General features: G+C 38.2%; 1 protein-coding gene across 2 annotated transcripts; it reads right to left on the reverse strand.

The window, feature by feature from the left end:
* Positions 1–304: 304 nt before the first annotated feature.
* On the reverse strand, positions 305–22365 carry LOC111343074 (scavenger receptor cysteine-rich domain-containing protein DMBT1-like). Of its 2 annotated transcripts, XM_088727621.1 has the most exons (22): positions 22164–22365; positions 20803–20850; positions 14893–15201; positions 14426–14731; positions 13523–13831; positions 13006–13311; positions 12473–12781; positions 11719–12024; positions 10781–11089; positions 10290–10595; positions 9595–9903; positions 6424–6564; positions 5628–5643; positions 5206–5245; positions 3902–4211; positions 3659–3769; positions 2135–2325; positions 1272–1394; positions 1100–1177; positions 920–960; positions 581–677; positions 305–330 (listed from the first exon to the last, which is right to left on the reverse strand). In XM_088727621.1, exons 1-16 carry the CDS (start codon positions 22216–22218, stop codon positions 3738–3740), a joined length of 3411 nt encoding a protein of 1136 aa, XP_088583747.1. In that variant the 5' UTR covers positions 22219–22365; the 3' UTR covers positions 305–330; positions 581–677; positions 920–960; positions 1100–1177; positions 1272–1394; positions 2135–2325; positions 3659–3737. The 2 variants fall into 2 exon arrangements, with proteins under 2 accessions (XP_088583747.1, XP_088583746.1); XM_088727620.1 differs by lacking the exons at positions 305–330; positions 920–960 and having other exon boundaries at positions 599–677.
* Between the last annotated feature and the right edge of the window lie 887 nt (positions 22366–23252).

Consider the following 23252-nt stretch of genomic DNA (forward strand, 5'->3'; position numbering starts at 1 on the left):
CATAACTTTGTAGACTACCGAATCATTTTTGTTAGAATATATAATGACTTTGCCAGTTTGGGTTATGAGATTTCCATAATTCTTGAAAATCAATTTCAATCCAAATTTTCGTAGAGCTTGTTGTCGTACAATTGCATGTTGATGAACCTCTGTCAAAACAAAAAGAAGACAGTAATCAACCAAAGAAAGCCAAGGCCTTTGAATGACATTTGTGTTTGATTTTCTTTCACCTGATGTTGATTTTCCATTTCCTTCAAATCCTTCCTAATTTTTTCAAACGTTGGACGATCATCAGGATTCTTTTGCCAGCAGTATCGGATGATTTTGTACCTACAAATTAGGATTTGGAATTAAGTTTTCATGATGTTATAAGGCTCTTCTCGATCAACTTTATTTTATCTTTGAAATTCCTCTTTGCTTTTGATTATTTATGGTATAGGGGGATTTTACTTTCGTTTGGAATATAATTCTTACTGTTGAACAATAGACATTCTGCACGATGATAAATATATGTACCTCGTGGATAACTTATGAATAATAAGTTAAATAATAGATTCCAAATTAATGACCAAGTACTTACAAATCATTATGCAGGTGTTGTGGCCTTGGCATTCTGTAGCCTTGTTTAAGTAGTTTTATCACGTGTGGTCCTTTAAAAGATGGATAAGGCAAGCCACCTAAAGAGAGAAGTTGATTGACATAAGACTGATTTGATCAGTTACCTACCTTCTAATATGACTAGCTAATAGTTTTAAATGAAGCGTCTTCGACTTTAGCCAGTCGTATTGTGGACTTGTACAATGTTTGTTTGATTTGGAATTAAAAAAAGAAAAAAAAAATTAGAAAAAGCAATTCATGATTCAATTTACTTAACCTTGATCGGATGGCTGAAACGTTGTCTTTTCAAACAAACACATACCTATTGTGAAAATTTCTGAAAGCAAAATTCCAAAACTCCACCTGATTTACAAGAAACAATTCAAATAAATTCCTGTCTGTGGGTACTGATAAGCTGAAACTGTCTTAAAGCATTCAAAATACATAATATTTAAAGCAATAATCAAGCTTCGACAAATTAATAAGGCAGTTAACAACTTACACATCACTTTGCGTGGTGTATAGTCCACTCTCGAATGGTTCAATAGCAGTCCATTTCGCCGGCACTCTTCGCTTTAATCTGTAGCAAATTACAAGAAAATATGTGAGAAAATGTTTGAATGCAAGTTTTTAAAAAGCATTTTAAATATTTCCACGAAATTAAATGCACATACCACTGTTCTACATTGATAGGTATTTTCCCGGCCCACGTGTCGCTCCACTCCAAAATCAGTTACTTTACATATTTCCTGATTTCCAACCAAGACATTGCGGGCTGTAAGGTCGCGGTGAATAATCTGTCAGACATAATGCAAAGTAAAAGTCATCGTAATTACCCCTTTGTAACAATAGGCATCGTCTAGTAGCTTCGTTTGAGCGTCAATTTAAGGGACGGACGTATAGGAAAACGAGACAGTTGTTATTACTCTTGATGGCAGATATTAAAGTGATGTCTTCGTAACTAAACAGCTTTGATCTCGCCCCTGGGTTAGGTTCTGCAAATGTGCAACAAAGTGGAGTACTTAATTTTTTTATTCCAATTTTTAAAAACGCTCCGCGGAAGCCTATCTTGTACTTGTGTGTGTGTGCGTGTGTGTGTGTGTGTGTATGTGTGTGTGTGTGTGTGTTTTGTATGTATGTGTGTGTGTCTGTGTGTATGAGTGTGTGTATGAGTGTGTGTGTCTGTTTGTGTGTGTGTGCGTATGTGTGTGTGTTTGTGTGTGTGTCTGTCTGTCTGTCTGTTTGTGTGTTTGTGATAATCACAGCGGCAGCTTTTGGAAAATCCCTCCGTTAGGGCGTGAGCACTCATGTTATTGATTTAGTTTTCAGATGACAGTGTCCAAAGTCGAAATTTTAGAATTTCAGATCGGTCTGGTTTATCTGTGAGATCTCAAGGTATGAAAATGATATGAAGATTTATTACATACTTATCAATGGCGAAATAAAGTTTATATGGTTTCTTAGGCAAGAAAAGAGACTACTATCCTTTGTTAAAAGAAAAAAACAAACAAACAAACAAACAAACACACAAATTTACCTCCTTGGACGACAGATATTCCATGCCATCAGCTACTTGCCGAGAAAACTTCATCAACTGCAGGGAAGTTAAACTCGTCTGTAGCTTAACATCTGGGTCGCTGTAATAGTTATCATCTACGTTTCGGCTCTTCCTTAAATAACCCAAAAGATCTCCATACGGAATGTGCTCGATTATTACGAGTAGAGGATCTGTGGAAAATTAAGAACACAGCTTACATACAGTATGATCAATTAGTAACGAAAGTTACTAATTGATCATATAACGAAAAAAAAATTGTCTAGAAGATACCTATAAAGAAACACATTTTATCACAAGGGACACGCAAAGATAATAATTGAGTCTGCCTCAATGCCCTCCGTACATAAATCAAGTCCGCTAAAATAGAAAAGCAGCGAGCTCGTAACCAACAAGGTCTTTCACAAGGTTCATGGGCGTCATTCCCACAACAGTTATATGCTGTTGAGATTTGTCGGCAATAATCAGAGGTTTTTGTGTCAAAAGATCAAGAAAATGGAAAATAAAATCAAAGCTCCAGCTTTCCAAAAAAAAAAACAACAACAACAACAACAACAAAAAAACATGCTTAATTTATATCGTAATATACTTTGTGGCTACTTGGGATATGGACCCCGACGTTTCGACTGTGTACTACTAGTATTCTTCAGGCGTTGAAGTCAACTGTCCACGAGTCACCTAGATGCTGTTGTCTTCAGCTGTGATTGAACTGTCAGGCTGTCTACAGCGTCGAAACATACGCACTGTTTTCAAGTCAGAGACTACGCTAAGATCACACCCAAAGGATACCGTCGACCTGGCTAAACAGGATGGCGCAGTCCAAAGGATTCTCTCTGTGAGTATGGCGAATCTGGCAGACCTCTCCAGGCCGAGGGAATCAAGGGACACGACAGGGATATCCGACTCGTTAAAATGCAGACCTCTTCCGTCTCGGAGTACGCTAACAACACCGGACACCGCCCGCTCTGGAACGAAGTAAAGTTTATGGATCGTGATCTCCATTCCTATTCACGCAGGGTGAAATAATTCACATAGGACTTCACCCTACAAAAAGTAAGAGGGAAAGTGGAATTGAAATCCTGGAAGCCTGGATTCCAACGATCAAAAAACACAACAGCAGGAGAGCTGTGCAGCAGCGGACCACAGAAGGAAACTGATCCAAAAGGTACGGTGTACTAATCGCAGCCATGAAATTCCATCCAATCTCAGCTGAGCACAACAGTATATAGGTGACACGTACTCAATCGATCTCAAAGCCTGAAGAAGGCTAGAAGTATGCAGTGGAAACGTCGTGATCCACATTCCAAGTGACCACACCATGTTACAAACAATTACTTTTCCCCTTTCAAATGTTTAGTTAATCTGCTAAAAAAGGTGGGCATGGCGTTAAAATGATATTAAGAGACTATCTTGAGGTAAAATATGACAAAATATTATTTTATGTACATATGCCACTAGTTGGGCGTAAAAGTCTGTGTAATTTAACGGTTTCGTGATTCCATTAACCTGATACAGTGACGCATCCCAGCAGTTGGATGAGGTGGGGATGAGGTTTGAGTTTCTTCAGAACTTCGACCTCAGACAACTAAGCATTTCTTTCTTCGACTGTACCGCCATCTAGATTTTATGCAAAAAAAAAAATATGAAAAAGGGAAAGACCTTTATACAACTCAAGCAAATATTCCAGAAATGAGATATGCGTTTAAATGTTCGAAAGATGTCGCTTTAAATATAGTGTAAGTAGAATACCATATAGCATTTTTATGGCCACCGTTATTCTTCCCTCTCTTCCTGGCAGGCTTGTAGCTGTACCCTGAGCGACTTGACCGAAAGAACTATCTCCAATGATCTTCTTAATGATTATATTTTCTCTTTCCACTTCCCAGGAGCGGGTTCCCGGATTAAGTGTTGCATATTCATTTATTTCCAAATTGTCCAGCGTCGGCTCTGCGTCTTCCCTTTCCTCTGATCTTATTCTACTCATAAGAATGTGAGTTCCTGGCCCACGACACAAGACGCTATTGTTATCATTACTGCCTTCCAAGTCAAGTGCCTCGTTCTGTAATTTAAAAGAAAAGTAGGCCACACTCAATAAAAACACGACCTTTCCCTTAGACAACTACCTAGGGTACCGAAGTAAATGTCCTTTTCTTTGGTACTCTCGCCATATCTTAATTTCAGTTTTTATTGTCTTGCGATATCTAAGTAATCGTAAAGTCATAAATTAGTTTCTAGATTGGTGGCGAGAGCAACTCGATCGCATGGGTAACTAGACAATTAATTATAGCCAGGAATAAGCCTGCAGAATGTACTAAAATCTGCTTCAATTTGTTTGTATGATTCATGACCATCTGCTATTACACGCCAACTATTCTTGGAATAATTTGGATATATCAACAAAGTTGAAATGGTAAATTGGCCACCGTAATGATTACAAAAGCTGACGTTTCGAGCGTTAGCCCTTCGCCGGTATAATATAATGAAAAGTTTACGCATCGTCTGATTAGTGAATGCAGTTTTCAAGCGGATACCTTATAAGGCTATGGAGCCCACATGTAACTAATATAAAAATATGTCATAGAGGCAATAAAACGAATTTCTCTGTGCTCTTAAGATTAACTTGCCGCTTGGGATGTCGGAAGAATACTCCGAAAGCTTATTAATCACTCGCCACCTGGCTCCGGTTGGTCGAAAGGTGGATAACTCTATCCACTGTATAAATCGCTATCCAATGGAAAGCGCAGTACATTTTGGAAACACTTATCCGCCGGATAGCAATTTATCCACTGGAAAGTGTTATCCGTTCTTTGAACAACTGGGGCCTGGTGTTCTCCTAACATTCCGCGGGGCTTTATCCCGTTATAAAGCTCGGAAAAATGTATTCTATGGCTAATATAGCCCACCTCTCTTAAATTCAGTTAATTGACATCGTTGCAATCGCTGAACGTTTGAAAAAAATCATATTTAGCTATAGTATATATTCTATGCCTATACGTGTATGCTTGTACGTGTAGTATTCTGCTGACAACATCTTGGCTGATCATCGTACTCACAATTTCGGGCCTAATTGCTTCTTCGCGGACCCCAGGTGGTCTGAAAGAAAATCAAATATCAGAAACAGTAGCTATAAAAACAGTTTGCATCTAGGGATCTCTTCTTGAGGTCAAAACTGACTAACAAAAAATCTTATCAGTTATGCTCAGCTGGAAACGAGGAGAAATTAATGCCTCACCAAAAGTTTATCTTAACATCACAGTTACCGGCTAACTTAGAACACGAAAAATGATTTTTTAGAAAGAACGTGAACCTTAATACAAGGTTTAAACAATAGAGGGGGAATCGTTTTAGATACAATTATACTTGAGTATGTATGTAGAGAAACCCCCCGTCATTTAACAGGCGATAACTATATTTTCTCTGCTTTCTAGTTATTAGCCAGATATTTAACTCATTAGAATAAGTCACTTTATCTCACCTATCTCTGTTTTGACCTGAAAATTGCAAGAAAAGTATTAGGAAATTAGGTCAGAGAGCGGTTGCATCAATCAATCGATGGTTATCATTCATTTATTGTCTAATATGCCTGATATGAATGGTCGATTTTGATTTTCAATAAGCACCTGCAATCTACATTCTTTGAAATTGTAGGTGTCCACACAAATTCAAAGATATCACGATGTCAGGAAATCTTGGTTTTTACCCAGATGCACATTTCGAAGACCTTCTGGTTTCTTATTTTCATTTTCTCCCTTTTTTTCTTTGTTTCTTTCTTACCCTCTTTTAGTGTTTCTTTCCTACGAATCCAATTTAGCTTGGACGGGTAAATATACCTTTTGAGAGCCTCTAACTTTGGGTATGTTCCATTAAAATTAACAAATGGTAAACACCACAGCGTACACTATTGAGTTATGGATGCACGCGGGAGGTTGCTAAGCACGAAAGAAGCGTAAGAGTCGCTCGAGGCGATAGCCGAGAGCGACTCTGGCTTCTTGAGTGCTTAGCAAACCTCCCAAGTGCATCCACAACTCAATAGTGTACGCTGTGGTGTTTACCATTTGTTTTATAACGTAACATTGATACATTGTAGCTTAAGAGTTCCCTTTTATTTAAGAAATCTTACGTGACCGGAAAAAACAAGCGCGCGCGGAAAAATAGTCTTTGCATTTGCTCACGTCAGCAGCGTATACCCATGGGCAAATGGGGGACCCTAAATTGACCAATCAGAGCGCGCGCTTTACTTTGGTTATGTTATAATTATAATTTTTACTTACGTTGCCAGCGTTTCCAAGGTTTGAAAATGAAGAGAACTATACATACAACCACCAAGGCGAGGACCCCACCAACTGAGCCAAAAATAGCGACATATTCATCAACCTTTGTCTGTTCAGATGGAACAGGACTAGAAACAGGAACTAAAAAGGAGTAAATTTGAGATTCATCTCTCCAGAAGAAATGCCCTCATATCATTTAATCCTGATTTCAAAAATTTTAAGATTTGACTAGTTCATCACAAAAGATTACCTTTCGGAACCAGTAAAGAATTACTATAACAATTGGTTTTTACTTTTAGCTGCGTTTATCTCTAGATATGTGTGCACTTAGGAAGTTTGGAGGGCACTCGCCCGCGCCTGAAATAACGCTTACGCTTCTCTGGTGCTCTCCAAACTTTCTCCGTGCATCCATAACTCAAAACACACACGCTAAGCAGTACCCAGCTGTGAGGTAAAAGCGGCCTTCTTGGAGGCATATTTGTGTAGTTGATACAAAATCAAGTACACTTTTTTTATACGAATGTAAAGGAGACTCGCCTGACCAGTCTTTTTACCAACAGTGCATTCGCACTTCAACTGTCGACAAACCTTGGAACTGAAAGGGTCTTCACTAAGCAGAAACGATGATGTCTCAAGTCACTACAGGCGAGCAAATAAAGTATGCTGCTTGTTTTGACTGTGAAATCTAGGTAGCCTGTTTTCAATGTTTTGCGTCCGAAATAAGTTTCATCCCAACACCTAGTATCTCAGATATCTCTCTTCGTGACAGAATTTCTACAGAGTATAACTCCCGGTCACATAAGTGAGTGGAGGACATGTATTACCGTGTTTTTGACGTACAAATCGATTAGTGTGGACCGATATGGAAATAGACTCTCAGTTTAATAAAAATGAGATGTATTGCAATAAGGGATGATTTAGCTGTTTCTGAGGTCACTCAAAAGGTATATTCGTCGAAGAGGATTTTGCCTCTTACTTAATTAAAAAAATGTTCTGTCTTATTATTTTTGAAAACAATCGTAATAGACCAATACCATCTGGCCCATATGATAACATACACTCATCAAAGTGTTAGAGTAGGTGTTTCAATTTTTTCCGCTCATACTATAAAGCCACTTGTGCGGCCACTCGTCTTCAACTTGGTTGTTGGCTGTCGCCCTTTTAACAGTTTACGAAAACAACAACTCCCGTGCTGTTGCCACATGGCAGGACGGAAAACGCGTGCACTGTAAGTACCTCCCGTTGTCCCGTACAAAACTTTAGAAAACTTTTCTAAGGCTCTGTATGGGACAACGGGAGGTACTTACAGTACACACATTTTACGTCCTGTCATGACCCATGGCGTTCTTGACGACGCATCGATAAAAAAACACTCCCCAGCTAGCCATCTTTCTCTTCCATACACCCGAACTGTGGTCATCCTTCCCAAGGGTGTCATTCTCAAACAGTTCATAGCTATCAACAGCTGGATTACTATCAGATAAGCGTTTGAAGCTCATTGTCTCATTCTCACAGACAATGAACTTACTTGTGGACAGCTGAACATTCACCGGAGTCTCTATGGTAACAACACGCGCGCACACACACACACACACGCACACACACACGCACACACACACGCACACACACACAAATGCTGAGATGTTCACAGAAAACTCCACGGATGGCTCAAATGAAACTTTACTATAAATCACTAAACAGGGCATATGCCTAGTTTTCTCTACAAGACTAGGAATAAGAATGAGCGTGATAAAAATACGACTTAGGTGGCCCTGCGTAAAGTCATATTTGTTCAATGGGTAGGGTTTATTTTAAAACAATCCCTTCCTCATCTCCTTTCTATTCGGGGATCAACATGCTAAGTTAAGTAAACGGTAAGAAATAGCACAAACTGCAGCTACAAGCATGACTGGAAAACGCATGTTGGAAAACAAGATTAGTAAACTTTACTTGACGTTTCGTATGTTTCCACAGACATATTCAGAAGTGACAGCTAATAATACACGTGGCAACTAAGTTTAAATTTAAGATAAGTAACTAATTAACATTACAACGAGCAAAAGTTGAGAAGAAAAATATTTGCATATACAAAGATGCAAACTAATACAGATAAATCTTATCGCTGCTGACATTATCTTTTAGAGTAGGTTTAAGTTCTTGAATTAATAGAGTCTCCTTTATCTTGCAATGAGCATCAGAACGACCTTTTGCTAATGATAGCAGATGTATGACACTGAGGCACTTGTGAGCACTTTAAAATGTTCAGTTTTCCTGTCATGCAGTCTACGTTTTGTTTTTCCAATGTAAAAATCCGGGAAGTCCCAACAACTAGCCTTATAAACAACTTTCCACACTTTCTCGACATCTATTTAACGAAAGAAGACATTTACTGGCCTGTGCACAAAATGGATTCCTTCACACCTAGAAAATACAAAGTAAACCTCCTCCGCACACTCACTTTTCGTTGCTTTCGCATCTGTTCGTCACCTTCTCTTTTGCGATCCTGTCTTGGCGAACTGAGGAAGTTGTTACTACAGAATGGTTATCCGGCTGGATTTGTAAATTACAACATCAATGATGTTTTGAGCAGACAGCAAAACAGACCGACTAATCCAACCACCACAGTTCCCAAAAAGAAAACAATCTTAGTTTTACTTTTTTTAGGGATGCAAAGTAAAATTGTTACCAAACAACTTAAGACCTGCATTAATAAATTTTATGGTTGCGTTGATCTCATGGTGATTTTTCAGAGCGCTCATCGCATCAAGTCCTTTTTTCCATACAAAGATAAGATCAACCGTTTCCAAATGTCAAAAGTTGTTTAGAAGGCTAGTTGTTGGGACTGCCCGGATTTTTACTGGATTTTTTATTGGAAAAACAAAACGTAAATTGCATGACAGGAAAACTGAACATTTCTTGATGTTATAGAAAGGTAGCGCATTCTCCTCAGTTATTTTTAAGACCTTGAGTGTTGATCCGACCGGGGCTTGAACCCTCGACCTCCAGCACAACAGTCCGGTGCTCAACCAATTGAGCTAACCGGGAGGCGGTTTTATTTTCATAAAATTTGATTAAAAAAAAGAAAGTGTGACTATATATCTCAATGACTATAGATCTTAATGACTATATATCTCTTTTCTCGTGACATTTTTTTGGCTCAGAATATCTTACCTTTTGGTATGCAAATCACACTGGCATCTTGCTTATGTGTGCAGTCCGTCGTTCTCCATCCTTTATGCTTACAATAAGTAATTGCAGTCTCATTTCCAGTACAATTTACGTCATCCATCCAAATGACACCCGAACCTTCTCCAAACGCTGCTGAACGGAGAGCTTCCAATGCTTGTTCAAATCCCAGTTGTCGACAGACTACATTAGCTTCCGGTAGTTCCCAATAGTCATGGCATATTGTTCCCCATGCTCCATCGTAAAATACTTCAACTCGACCTTGATATGAAGCATCTCCCCCAGCTAGCCTGACTGTCAAGTGAACAAAATTAAAAACAGATAAATGATTAAGGTTGGATCTTTTGTGTTCCTGTTGGCCTCTTGTATATGGCTAAAATAGTTTTTTTTGCCAAGGTAACAAAATCTTTGATGGCAAATACCTTTGCTAAAAGGCATAATCTTGATAAGGTCGGTTTGTCTGGATCGAGTGTGTGTGTGTGTGTGCGTGTGTGTGTGTGTGTGTATGTGTGTGTGTGTGTGTGTGTGTGTGTGTGTGTGTGTGCGCGTGCGTGTATCTGTGTGTGTGTGGGGGGGGGGGGAGGGAGGGTTGGGGTCAGTACAATCCCTAAAGGTTTTAAAGATCTATCGATGCATCACTTTTTTCGGAAACTTAGATTCGAAAGATGTCTTCAAAGTACCTTCAGGAGTTTTGCATACCACACCGGCTAGTTTGTTACTGGGACAGAAATGCCTTTCCCACTCATCGCGTCTACACGAAAACAGTGATATTTCATTGCCAACACAGTGCACATTGTTCATCCATACATCAACGTTTTTGTTTGAGAACTGGCTGTACGCTGAAATAGCGTTTGTGTACCCAAGCTCGCTACAAACGACATCAGCGTCGTTTTTGTCCCACTGCTGATCACAGATCCAGCCCCATATTTTGTTGTGGTAAACTTGAACGAGGCCGTCACTGGCCACTGCGTCATTTGCTAAACGGACTGTGTGAAGACACATAAAATCAAATCATTCTTGACGTAATCTACACATTGGTTCAAAAGCAGCATCTCGTGTGTGGCGTCGTCACGTTTTCGTCAATGACAACTGTTCATTTAAAAAAAAAAGTCACTTCTATTTTCGCCTTACTACATTTTTTTTTTTTACATAGAACTTTACTCAACCCTACCTTTTGGTGTGCAAATGACACTGGCATCCTGACTGTGGTCACAATCTGACACTCTCCATCCCTTATGTTTACACTTAGATATTGCTTTCTCCTTCCCCGTACAATTGACATTATCCATCCATATGATTCCTGACCCTTGTCCATAAGCAGCATTACGAAGTGCTAATAGACCTCCTTCGAATCCCAGCTGAAGACATACAACATTAGCTTCTGGCAGTTCCCAGTAGTCATGACAAATTGTTCCCCAGGCCCCGTTGAAGAAAATTTCTACACGGCCCTTGCATGGCCTTGTTCCACCGACTAAACGCACTGTTAATGGTATAAAAAAACATTCACCTTTGCATGTCACAGGACTTGAAAGTTAAACGCGTCTTGAAATCATATTCATGTTTGAATGTCCGAACATGACTCTCAATATATCTGAGCCTTTTGACAGCTGTCCTGACTTTTCAATTTTTCCGAAACCACAACACGTTTTAATATCCGTTGACTTTATTTTATCTAGTCTTAATGGAAATATCATGCGCGGAACCGAATTAAAGTTAAAGTTGTTTTTTATATGATCCATACGGCCCCGCGCGCTTAATCCCATAGAAAACTGTAAAGAAAGCTAACGTGTGTAGGGCATCAGAAAAAAAGGATAAACGACGTAACGACCGCGAGTGAGGTCGTTACGGGAAAATCTAAAACCTCGGCCTACCCGTAATGGAAAGTAATGACCTCGCTATCTCTTCCACAGCTGCCCCTTAGGGCCGTTTGAACTTCAAAATCATAAAGTTAGCTATATAAGGCATCTGCTCAGAGAAACAATCTTTTATTTTCTGCTCTCGGTGTACAACGACAGTCACCCTGGTGAATATTAAATTTACCTTTGGTTTTTGTTTTTCTGTCAGCGAAATTTGTTTGCAAAATTATGCCTGATTACGACATACACTTACCTTCAGGAAAAGCACAAAACACGCCAGCCACGTGAGCGTTTGTGCAGCTATGATATTTCCAGCCATCATGGGCACAGGAAAGTAATGAATTTTCAGTTCCCTGGCACTGCACATTATTCATCCACACCTTGCCAACTGTGTTTGCAGGACTGCTGTATGATGAAGAAGCATTTGTATATCCTAACTCTCGACAAACTACATCAGCATTATTTTTGTCCCATTGACCATAGCAAATCCAGCCCCATGTCCTCTCGTGATAAACTTGAACCAGACCCTCACCTAAATATTCACCTCCACCTACGCGAACTAAAAGCAAAAAGTAATTAAGGTTGGTATCGGTCGTTCGAAAGCCAAGTTACAGGTGTATGTGTCCCAAGCGAAAGTGCTTTTTAACGTGTTTAAGAGTCTTTTGTCAAAATGATTAGATGTCTGCCCCTATACCTCATACAAAATTTGCTGCAAACAGACCTTACTTGTGTTTAAGGTCAGGACAAGGTTAACCGAAGAGAACACGAAAAAGAGCTAACGAAAAGGTGACAAGTGTTATTCAAAATTTTCATGGAAGATTCTCGCTTTTTCGACCGGTCTTAAAACCGCCTTTACAGAGAAAAGAAATGCAAAGTTTAACTATAAACGATCGAGCAGCAGGTGTTAGCTTTTAACTTTCAAGTAACACAATAAAAAGAACACTGTCCGCTATAGCTCTTAGGGTCACAATAATCAGGTTCATGGATCTTTTTTTAGATTATTTCACCGTTTGGGATGCAGATCACACTGGCATCTTGGTTGTGTTTACAGTTTGTTGCTCTCCATCCCCTGTGTACGCACTGAGATATTTCAGTCTCTTGTCCGGTACAGTTAATGTCGTCCATCCATATACTTCCTGAGCCTTCTCCAAAAGCAGCAGAGCGAAGTCCTGTAATTGCTCCTTCAAATCCAAGCTGACGACAGAAGACCTTTGTTTCTGGATTATCCCAATAATCATGACAAATTGTTCCCCATTCTCCATTGTAGAATATTTCCGCACGACCATTGTAAGGCGCTGTTCCATTAACAAGTCTTACTGTTAAAATAAAAAGGACAAACCAAATTGTCGATAAATGTAACTAAATTGATTTATTCATCCACTTATCAAATTATTTATAAAGTTATTCATTCAAATTTTATGAGTATTTGAATCAAAACTACAGCGTTTGTGATGGTACGCTAGTAGAGTTATTAATAGCGCTTAGATTTAACCTGTGAATTAAAAAGCGAAAGTATGTCGAAATAAAAGTCAAGGTTGACCTTTCGGAGTACTGCAAACCACACCGGCAAGTCGACCTTTTGTACAGCTGTGATCTAGCCATCCATCATGAGCACACGAGATTAAAGATCCTTCGCTTCCATTGCAATTCACTTTGTTCATCCAAATTATTCCACCTTTATCCACCGGATCACTGTACAACAGTGTTGCATTTTCGTACCCCAATTCCTGACAAACCACCTTTGAGTCTATGTCGTCCCACTGCTGATTACAAATCCATCCCCAGGCATTGTTATGATAAACCTGAACCAGACCTTGGGTAGCATAGATTTCTCCACCGAGGCGAACTGTTGGAAAACAAATGTATTTTGGTGAACACGTCTATGAACTCAGGCCTTGGTAGTAGTAAGGGTGTAAAACGCTATCCAATAAATAAAAGCTTTTCGGTGGATAGAGTGGTAGACTTTGTTAACACTGTTCTACTGGATAAATATTTATCCATTGAATGGAATTATCCGCCCTTTGAACAACTCTTATCAAGCGTTAGAGTATATTTACTTTTCGGTGAGCAAATCACACCAGCGTCTTGGGTGTGATCACAATCTGTTACCCTCCATCCTGTATGTTTACACTGGGTTATCGCTGTTTCGTTTCCAACACAGTGGACATCATCCATCCATATGATTCCTGACCCTTGCCCAAAAGCAGCAGAACGAAGAGAAAGTAGCGCTTTTTCGAATCCCAGCTGATGGCAGAGAACAGAGGCTTCTGGCAGTTCCCAGTAATCATGACAAATTGTTCCCCAGGTTCCATCATAGAATATTTCGACGCGACCTTTATATGAGGCAGTTCCGCCAACTAACCTCACTGTTGATGTGAAATAAAATGTTCACCTTTCAGATGTGGCAGTTATTTTATATGAAAGTTAACGCCCATTTCCATATTATTTGATATTAGTTAATTTGATAAGGATTAGTCGCAAAGCTTAATGCATTTGTTCGAACTTGTGAAAAGTAATGAGAATTCATGATCACTGTTCGTTAGAATTAATGATTCTGTTATACTCTGTTTATACCCTTTTCCATAGAGACTAATCTGTGAACCATTTCCATAAATAGGATGAGTAAAGAGAGCCGATGCCTTAGTGTAATCTTCTCGAGAATCGCCAAAAAAATTGATTTTAGGGATATTTTCAAGTGTTACTTTTTTTTTTATGGGAACTTTGCTACGAGGCTATCATACTTCTATCCACGAGACATAGTATAAAATTTCATTCCTCTTTGACGAAACTTGGTCATTGGTCAAGTTGTTAAGGCCATAGGGTGTATCAAAGTTTAATTTCCGGTACAAATAGGTTTGGGTCGAAAGAAGCCAAAATCTCAGAATCGCTCTTCCTGAAGATAGCAACAAAAATGTACCAGAATTCTATTATTTGTTTTCCTTTGAATACGATAATCTCACCTTCAGGCACAGTGCACTCCACACCCGCGAGTTGACCATTTGTGCAGCTGTGGTTCTTCCAGTCGTCATGGTCACATAAGATTACTGATGTTTCATTGGCGGTGCACCGCAAATTTTTCATCCATATAACGCCACCTTTATCCTCTAAACTGCCGTAAACATTTACGGCATTTAAAAAACCTAACTCTCCACAAACCACATCTGCATTCTGTTTATTCCACCGCTGGTTACAAATCCAACCCCACGTTTTACCATGATAAACTTGAACAAGACCCTTGTGGGAGAACACTCCTTCACTCAAACGAACTGTTGGAAACAAAAAAGTGGTCAGAATCGATGATTGTGAATATTTGGAAATCATATAGGGGAACTTCGGTTGTAAGAAATGTACATGAAAGCGACCCTCGAAGGTAAAAAAGATGTAATATTTATCGTTAATCCTCCAATCTCTAGCTTTAGAAATTTACCAATTGGAATGCAAATCACACTAGCATCTTGGCTATGATCACAGTTCCCAACTCCCCATCCCTTGTGTCCACAATGGAAAATTGAGCGCTCATTTCCTTTACATTCAACGTCATCCAACCATATCACTCCTGTTCCCTTTCCATAAGCAGCAGAACGGAGCGCTACCAGTGCACCTTCAAAACCCAGCTGGCGACAGAGTACATTTGCATCCGGTAGCTCCCAATAATCATGACAAATTGTTCCCCAGACTCCGTTGTACGATATTTCAACACGACCTCTACTGGGGGCATTCCCTTCGACCAGTCTGACTGCAAGGTGAACAAAAGAAGAAAACCGATAAAAGAAATAAAGAGAGCCCGCGGTCCAGCGGATGACATAATTAATTTCTATTGTACAACTATACGTCCTGTTCTGGAATACTGCGAATAGATATTCCATCATGCGTTACCTGCGTATCTTAGTGATGACATTGAAAGGGTCCAAAGACGCGCATTATCCATCATTTCACCAGAACTGTCATACCATGACTCTTTGGAAAGGCACGGTTTAGCTTCCCTCTATGACAGACGCATGAAATTATGTACGGATCTGTTTTTGTCTGTCTCAAATCCATCTCGCAAATTATATAATTTGCTGCCAGATAGGCATCTTTCAGCTTACAATACTAGACACTGGCGCGTTTTTAACATGCCGCGCTTTCGCACTGATCGTTTTAAATCTTCATTTATCCCGGCTATGTGCGCGTGTGCTAACCTAGATTTTAAGCTATTCCGCTGCTGTATATCAGTTATGTTAGTTATAATAGTAATTTTATTTAGGTTTTAGCATTTTTGTAATTGGTAGTCTTATGTAGTCTTATATAATCAAGGATTGTGAAAAGTACGCAATTCAGCCTATGGCTGCAATGTATTTTAATTGGTAATAAACTATCCATCTATCTATCTATCTATCTATCTAAATAATCGAATAAAAAAAGGAGCAAGATTGAACACGTGACTCTCATGCGTTGAATTAAAATTTTCGTCAATTTTCCAACAAAACGCTGGCCATTTCATTGCGAAGTAACCAGTCAGACAAACACGACCTTAGTTTCCGAATAATAGTACTTGATTTCAAGATAGTCGCCTTATAAACGCATTTATTTTGACTTCTACTGCATGAATTTACAGCAACTGCGTCCTCAAATATTACATCGTTACTCTCCAAATTGACCCAATGTATCAAACATCTTACAACCTGTTGTGTGAATTACACTAAGTGTAAACCACACTATGTCCTGACCTAAGATATTTATTCCTGGCTAGCTGGCTGGATTTGTCACGGTGAACAGAGTGCTTGTCACGTGGTTTATTATCGTCGAGAATAGGTTCCAGTCTTCCGCATAGCTAAGTTACGTAAGCTTAAACGCTTTAGAAAGCGGTTATTTTCTATGTATGGGTGAAACATGTTGTCGAAGATCGTTTTTTATCTAGTGATTCGTTCATCTTTGTTGCATGGATTTCACACGCGGCTTCTTACAGTCAGCTTGTCTTCTAAGTGCAGATTACAGCGAGGAGTCTTATATTTAGAAACACTGAAACAAGTTGTTGGACAGTGTTTTGGTTTACCCGATTTATGTATCGCTAGAATTAACGCGACGAAGCGGTGCGTCACATCTCACATAAAGTCATTCCCAATACGTTTTTTATCCTGTTTTTTATCCTGTTCTTACCACGTGCCCAGTAAAAAATTACTTAATCAGTCTTTTTAGCCCATGCTGAAATACAATTTCTAGCCGATGAGTGAAAATAGGACTTCTTGTTGCCATTTAAAAATTAAACACTACTGTCGTCTGGAAATTGAATATGACTTTAGACCTTAAGATTTCAGGACTTCCTGTGAGTTTGGCAGTGCTTTAAATTCTCTTCATAATGGTTCAGATAAGCACTGATATTTAAACTTGGTTGCAATACAAGTATATTAGGCCTTTATTTGGTAGACTACAACTCCTTTTTAACAGGTGAGTTGCGCGCATGCGCAAGTGCGAGTTGTAGGTATGATGTGATGAATGGCGCTCGCTCGCTCGCTCGATTGGTCAATTCCTGTTCTATTTCAGGCTTTTGAATGCATTTGATAGTTTTTGGCGAGTGATAAACAAACGAAATGGCGACCTTTGTTGCTAAGAGGCTTTACACCTAGAACATGTGCTTCAAGAAATTGATACACCAACTTTTCTTTTGAATCATATTGAAGATTAAAACAATAATAAGTTGACAGTGACAACAACAATCCATTTACAAGGATGAATATCCTTGCTGGTGTATGACTTTAATTCTGTCAACTAGTGGTTTATATTTAGTTTGAGATTCTTTACTCTGGCTCAGTAATTTTTGGTATTTTTCTCTGATCGAATGTTATAAATGTATATTTTCTCTCAGAAATCTTGAATTCCAAGACTTTTTCCAGTTAGCGTCAAATCGAACAAAAAGTGATCATAATTACAAGCTGAGGTTCAAAGCATCCAGTTGCAACTGTTACAAATATTCATTTTTCGTGAGATTTTTAAAATAATGGAACGATTTGCCTGAATGGGTTGTAGGGGTGGGAAATTTCACATGTTTTAAGCGTTCTTTAGGTTCATTTTTAAATATTTCGTAGTATTAGAATATTTTTAAGATTTTTCTTTTGGGAGTTTTTTACATAGGGCCAACCTTCTAAACTCCCTTTTTAAAGATGAACAAAGGCTGATAGTTTCGAAAGAAACTGTTTGGGGCTGCGTCGGTGGGAGTAACGAAATAATTTGGATATATTAATAAAGTTGAAATGGTAAATTAGTGACCGTAACGATTACAAAAGCCGACTTTTCGAGCGTTAGCCCCTCGTCGGAGCCCCTCGCTCCGACGAAGGGCTAACGCTCCAAACGTCAGCTTTCGTAATCGTTACGGTGGCCAATTTACCCTTTCAACTTTGTTGATATATCCAAATTATCCCTTTTTAGAGCATCCTTTGTCATTTATCTTTGCTTTCAAATGCTTTAAATAAACGTATGTATGTATATTTATGTATGTATTGTAAGTAAAAATTACAAATGGTAGCAGTTTACATTCCATGCTTATTCTTCGGCAAGTTATATATTTATGACTTATTTTGACAACCACTTTGATTGTCATTTGAAATCAAAAATTTTTGTGAATTACATGCAACAAGGATATTCCTAGTGCTTTCTATTTAGGGTAAACTAGGAACAATCAAAACTGTGGTCTTGTTTCATGAAACACAGATATTGAGTGTGTTGAAAGAAAAATTCATGTCAAATAGTTTTTCAAATATATTTATAGTTATATTTCCATAGGAAATTGACAAGCACAATTCCACAGATATTTCTAAAATTTGGCAAGCATTTATCATAAATCTAGTTGGAGGAAAAACATTTCTACATAGAATGAATACTTGCTAAAAGCAAGGATTTGAGATATTTATTGAAAAGTGGAGATACCCTTAAAATCGGAGAATTCAAAGTAATAACTCTTAAAACAAGGAATGTAAATCTTATTTTTAATGGTGGTATTCTTAAACTGAGGAACTTTAATTGGAGAGTATAAAATTCTTAAAAGCAGAAATCTTGATCCTTTCATTTCAAGGAATTGACTCTCAAAATAAGGAAAAAATCCTTGTTTTGAGTATCCACTGACTTACAATAAGAATGCCGAAAAACATAAACTTTAGAGTGGTGTGAACATCCTTGTATTTGTTTTCATCCTCGTGCTAATAAATATCTCAGAAGTGCTAGACAGGCTTCAAGCGCGGTAATTAGTTGCAACACAAGCATAGGCATAAACATAACAAGCAAATGCGCAGGTGCATGGGCACAGCTGCAACATAAACATGAGCACAAGCGCTCCTAAAGTCGATGTTATGTTAAATAGGAACATGGTTAGTATAAGCAGCATAGTGCTTGCTGATTGCCTGAAAGTCTTTCGCTTATGTTAATCCTTACGCTTATGCCAACCCAGTCTTAACTAGACAGTATAAGCATAAAAAGAAGGCAACGTTTTGATAATCATATGCATATATGCTTATCCTTATTTCCGTGCGTTCCATCCAGCGCATAAGCTTTTACATGCCTATCCCTTCACTTGCACCGCAAGTAAATGCTGAGCTCAATATTGGAGCAATAGTTTTATGATAAACAAAACAGCACCCTTTTGAACTTTCATTGAACAAACCTTTACAACAAAATCTAGAACAGTGATTGTCTTGCACTAATCAGGCCATACTTTCTGTCTTTGAGGCCTAATTTAGTTTGACATCATATTCCTCATAATGCTCATTTACCGTCCAGTCTAACGATTCATACCCTAGTATGGAAATCAAACACCCATTTCTATTGACCACGCAAATTACATTGGCTTACCCAATTCAAGAGTTGACTAACAGAACCTTTGATCAGTTACTTGTTTGGTTGTGGATATTTCATCACAATACTGACATACTTGTAAAATTACACTCTTGATTGGCTGATAACAGCTAGGTGCCTTTTTCATGTGTCACTAGTGCAAAACTCAAGTACAGATATAATATAGGCTCAGCAACAATAGATCACACTAGAAACCAATCAGATTTACACGAAGGAGGTCGTGCTGATTAAAACATAGTATTCCTGAGTAGGATTTTACGAGAAGGACAAATTTTGATAGCATTTTAAGTCGACCATTTACATAATGATGTCAAGTTCACCTATTCATTTTATGTATGTACATAGTTGAATTTGGGAAACAGTGGCATGAAATTACAATTTAAATAATAAGAAAACTTGAAAAATTCGGGTACTTTAAATCATATTATACTATCACTCACTTGCCTGTACTTGAACTCTCTTATGATTAAGTAATGAATCAGCTGATTACTGTTCCTGAAATCTCTTATTCAGACACTCTATGTCTATTGAACTAACTGTTATATAAAACCCCTAGGTCAAATTGTAAATCTTGTTTATTCAAAAATTATTATCATTTTAGCAATGTTGATATAAAGTTGCTTCAGTGTACTACTAAGCATATGACTCACTAAATATTGCTTGTGTTCTGAACTTGTGATGTACCTATCTTTTTTCCCTAAATTCTTCCATTTGCAACCCCATATCCACTTACCTCAACTGAATTTTTCTTTGTTCGTTATTGAAAATGCAGTCAATTCCAATACAATAATTATAGTAAATGAAAATAGAAACCTGTGCTCACTAAGCATCGTGTTACTTTACATGTATGTATTGTCAAAATTAGTCATACATTCGAACCAAATCAAGCTCTCAATGGCTTCTGGTGTAGTTACATCATTTTCCGAATGCCCCGGCCCTTTTTCAAAGTTTACTCTTCGTGTACTGGTACACAAAATGCCAAAAATATTCATATGAAATGCTTCCCTAGAGTTATCCTAATAACTTCAGAACTCAATTCCACTTCGTTACGTAAACAAAATCATAACTGTATCTATCAGGCCAAGACAAGATGATTTACTTTAACTCAGCTCGGTTTCACAAGATATGTAGGTTAAATTTACATAGCAACTAAACACAGTACAGTTTAAATGTGTTGTCAAAATGAGACCTCCATAACAAAGTTTGGCCATTAATCCTCAACTTAAAAATGAACATTTCAGGACTATTGTATGCTAGTTATCTCAGAAACAATATTGAAAACAGGAACAATATTGAAAACTATCTTACTGTAATCAGATCTTAGCTCCTCTAAAAGAAACTCAATAAGACATCAGACACTAAAAAGCAGCTCAATTTCGTAAGCCACACGTTTACGCATTGCAGACCTAATTTTTTCTTGTCATTTGCAGCAGACAGCTAAGCAAGAAAAAAATGGTATTTTCATATATAACACAAAAAGTTATACAACTAAAATGAGCACAAGACAACTTGCCGTTTACATTGCCAAGAACAACATCTGTCCGTTTTCGCAGCAGAATACCTAAAAGTTCGATAGAAAGGTAAAACTGAAGTGAGTAAATGTGTCAGCACGTTAAGTGTCGCTGTTAACATAAGTAGCAAATATGTCCCCTAAATAAGTAAATGTATATTGTATCCATGTGTAACAATTTTATTGCTGCGCTTTGTGAATGCGGGAAAATTAATCTATCTTTTAATATCCGTAGTCAATCAAGTCAGGAAATATCAACCATCACCACAAGGAAGCATTTGCAAGTTCGTCTTTTTCGATCTATTTCTTTCCATCGTTGCTATTCGCTTATTTCTGTCATCATTTATTCTTTCCAAGTCAAAGCACATATCAACACACCACAGCAATCGTATAAATAAAAGAAAACACATCTATCGCATCAATATGAGGTCCAAATCCCTCATAAAATTATAGTGCACGGTTAACAACTAGTCAGTTGAAGACTGGTAAGCTTTATGAACATTTGGCCGAAGACAACATTGATTAGAATAGCTTCTTGTCTAAAAAGTGATTAATTTATTACTGATTAATTTATTACTGATTAATTTACTACTGATAAGGCAAACTTGGAGGCTAGGAGGAGTATAGCTCCAAAGAGAAGGCATTACCAGAAGCGACAACTTAGTAACCTATTTCAAATTAGAAAGAGAACTGTAGGTTTGCCATCTGTTGATTTGTCATCTTTCAAAAAGGCATAAAGAAATGCAAAGTCAACAATAAGCAGCATAAATCCCCTGTTATTGCAGAAGAAACACTAATTATGACATTCATAAAGCTACTTTATCATTAATTCTTTCACCCCAGTGTGATTCCAATTCGGGTGAAATATTGCAACTATTCACAGTCTTAAGGCCAAATTGCGAATCTTCATCATCATTGAAGGTCTAGCGCTTTAAACCACGCAAGCGAAGCGAGTACCGTGTCGTGGATGCCATAACTTTGCCTTGATTTTATATTTGACATCTAACACCCAGGAATTCAGTGAGTGAAAGTTAAAAATGCTTTGCCGTAACGTACGATCAGAGCACGATTTCTTGTCTTTTAGACAAATAATAGATTAATTTTAAGGATATTCAAGAACATCGAGTAGATACATAACACAGATCTCAATCATGGCTGCTCTCAGCTGTTGCCATGCCACGGAATTTGAAGCAACCGTGCGAAAATTCAATAACATAGAAACCTTAGTAAGATATTTCTGGCAATTATCAAGCCGCTTTTGACCAAGTCATGGACATAGATTATGCTTAACACAACGGATGCAATTGATTCTCGACCGAACAGAAATGCATTTTGTGCTCTGAATTAGGGATGTCGATACGTACCCGATAACTGCAACAGAAGTATCTGAAAGAGCCGACGATAGCTTATCCACCGCATCTTTCAGATCCCACTACGAGAATTGAATACAATGCAACGAGACAAAATACAAGTAAATATATGAGCAAAGCGAACGGAAATAACATAATTCACCGGACCTTAAGTGTTTTGCAATTGTTTCTTGCGTTCGAGCTCAGTGACCATGAAACGAGGTTGCTCAATTTTGTTTTTATAATCCAGGCCTTTGGTGAGTTCATGGTTGCAACATAATATGTATGACGGCAGATTGCATTGGGAAGAGAGAAAACGCATCTTATGTGTAGTGGCTATGGCTAAGTGTCTGGAACTGTTCCTCACAAACTAAACGTCCGGTAGTCATAAATTTGTAGAGAATTTACAATGAGGTTCGTTGGAAATGTCTATTCATAGATGAATAAAGGGGGTAAGTTTCTAAAGAAACTTGTGGTGCTGCGTCGGTGGGGGTAACAAGGTAATTTGGTAATATCAACTAGGTTGATATTGTAAATTGGCCACCGTAAAGAGTTAAAAAGCACTCGCTCTGACAAAGTGCTAACGCTCAAATCGTCAGCTTTTTAACGCTTTACGGTGGCCAATTTACAATTTCAACCTGTTTGATATTACCAAATATTCATAGATGAATTTCGAGCTCTATCTCGCGCCTACAACTACTTTGAATTCTAAAGCTCGGAAAACTCGCCAGCTTGAAAAACCAAAATGATTCATCCTGTCGCTTGGTATTTCTTAACAACATTTAAGTACTCCAGTTAGATTTACTGGAGGTTAGTTAGATTTGGCGGATACTTTTCACCGCTGGACATTTATTCTGGGTGAGATTGGGCTTTATAATGAGAGAAGATCCGGGTCAGTTGAACCATATTTTTTTTCAAAGGTTTGAACGGTGCATCATGAAAACTTGGATAAAAAAAGTTTTCTTTAAGAAGAGAACATACTACCGATTAAATCAGCAAATTATGCCCAGTATTTCTGAAAACATAATATTTTTAGGCCTTGCGGTAACACCATATAAAGATGATAAACATCTCAAAATAATGTCACGGTGGCGTCTCCGGCGG

Source organism: Stylophora pistillata, chromosome 7 (genome assembly GCF_964205215.1).
Source record: "Stylophora pistillata chromosome 7, jaStyPist1.2, whole genome shotgun sequence".
In the NCBI taxonomy this organism is placed as follows: Eukaryota; Metazoa; Cnidaria; class Anthozoa; order Scleractinia; family Pocilloporidae; genus Stylophora; species Stylophora pistillata.

Excerpts from the sequence above, each read along its gene's own strand:
- LOC111343074 (XM_088727621.1), bottom strand. The coding sequence starts at position 22,218 with ATGCGGTGGATAAGCTATCGTCGGCTCTTTCAGATACTTCTGTTGCAG. Across the intron at positions 12,782-13,005 it reads GGTTTGCAGTACTCCGAAAG|TAAGACTTGTTAATGGAACA; the intron begins GTCAACCTTGAC and ends TTATTTTAACAG. Across the intron at positions 9,904-10,289 it reads GGTATGCAAAACTCCTGAAG|TCAGGCTAGCTGGGGGAGAT; the intron begins GTACTTTGAAGA and ends TTCACTTGACAG.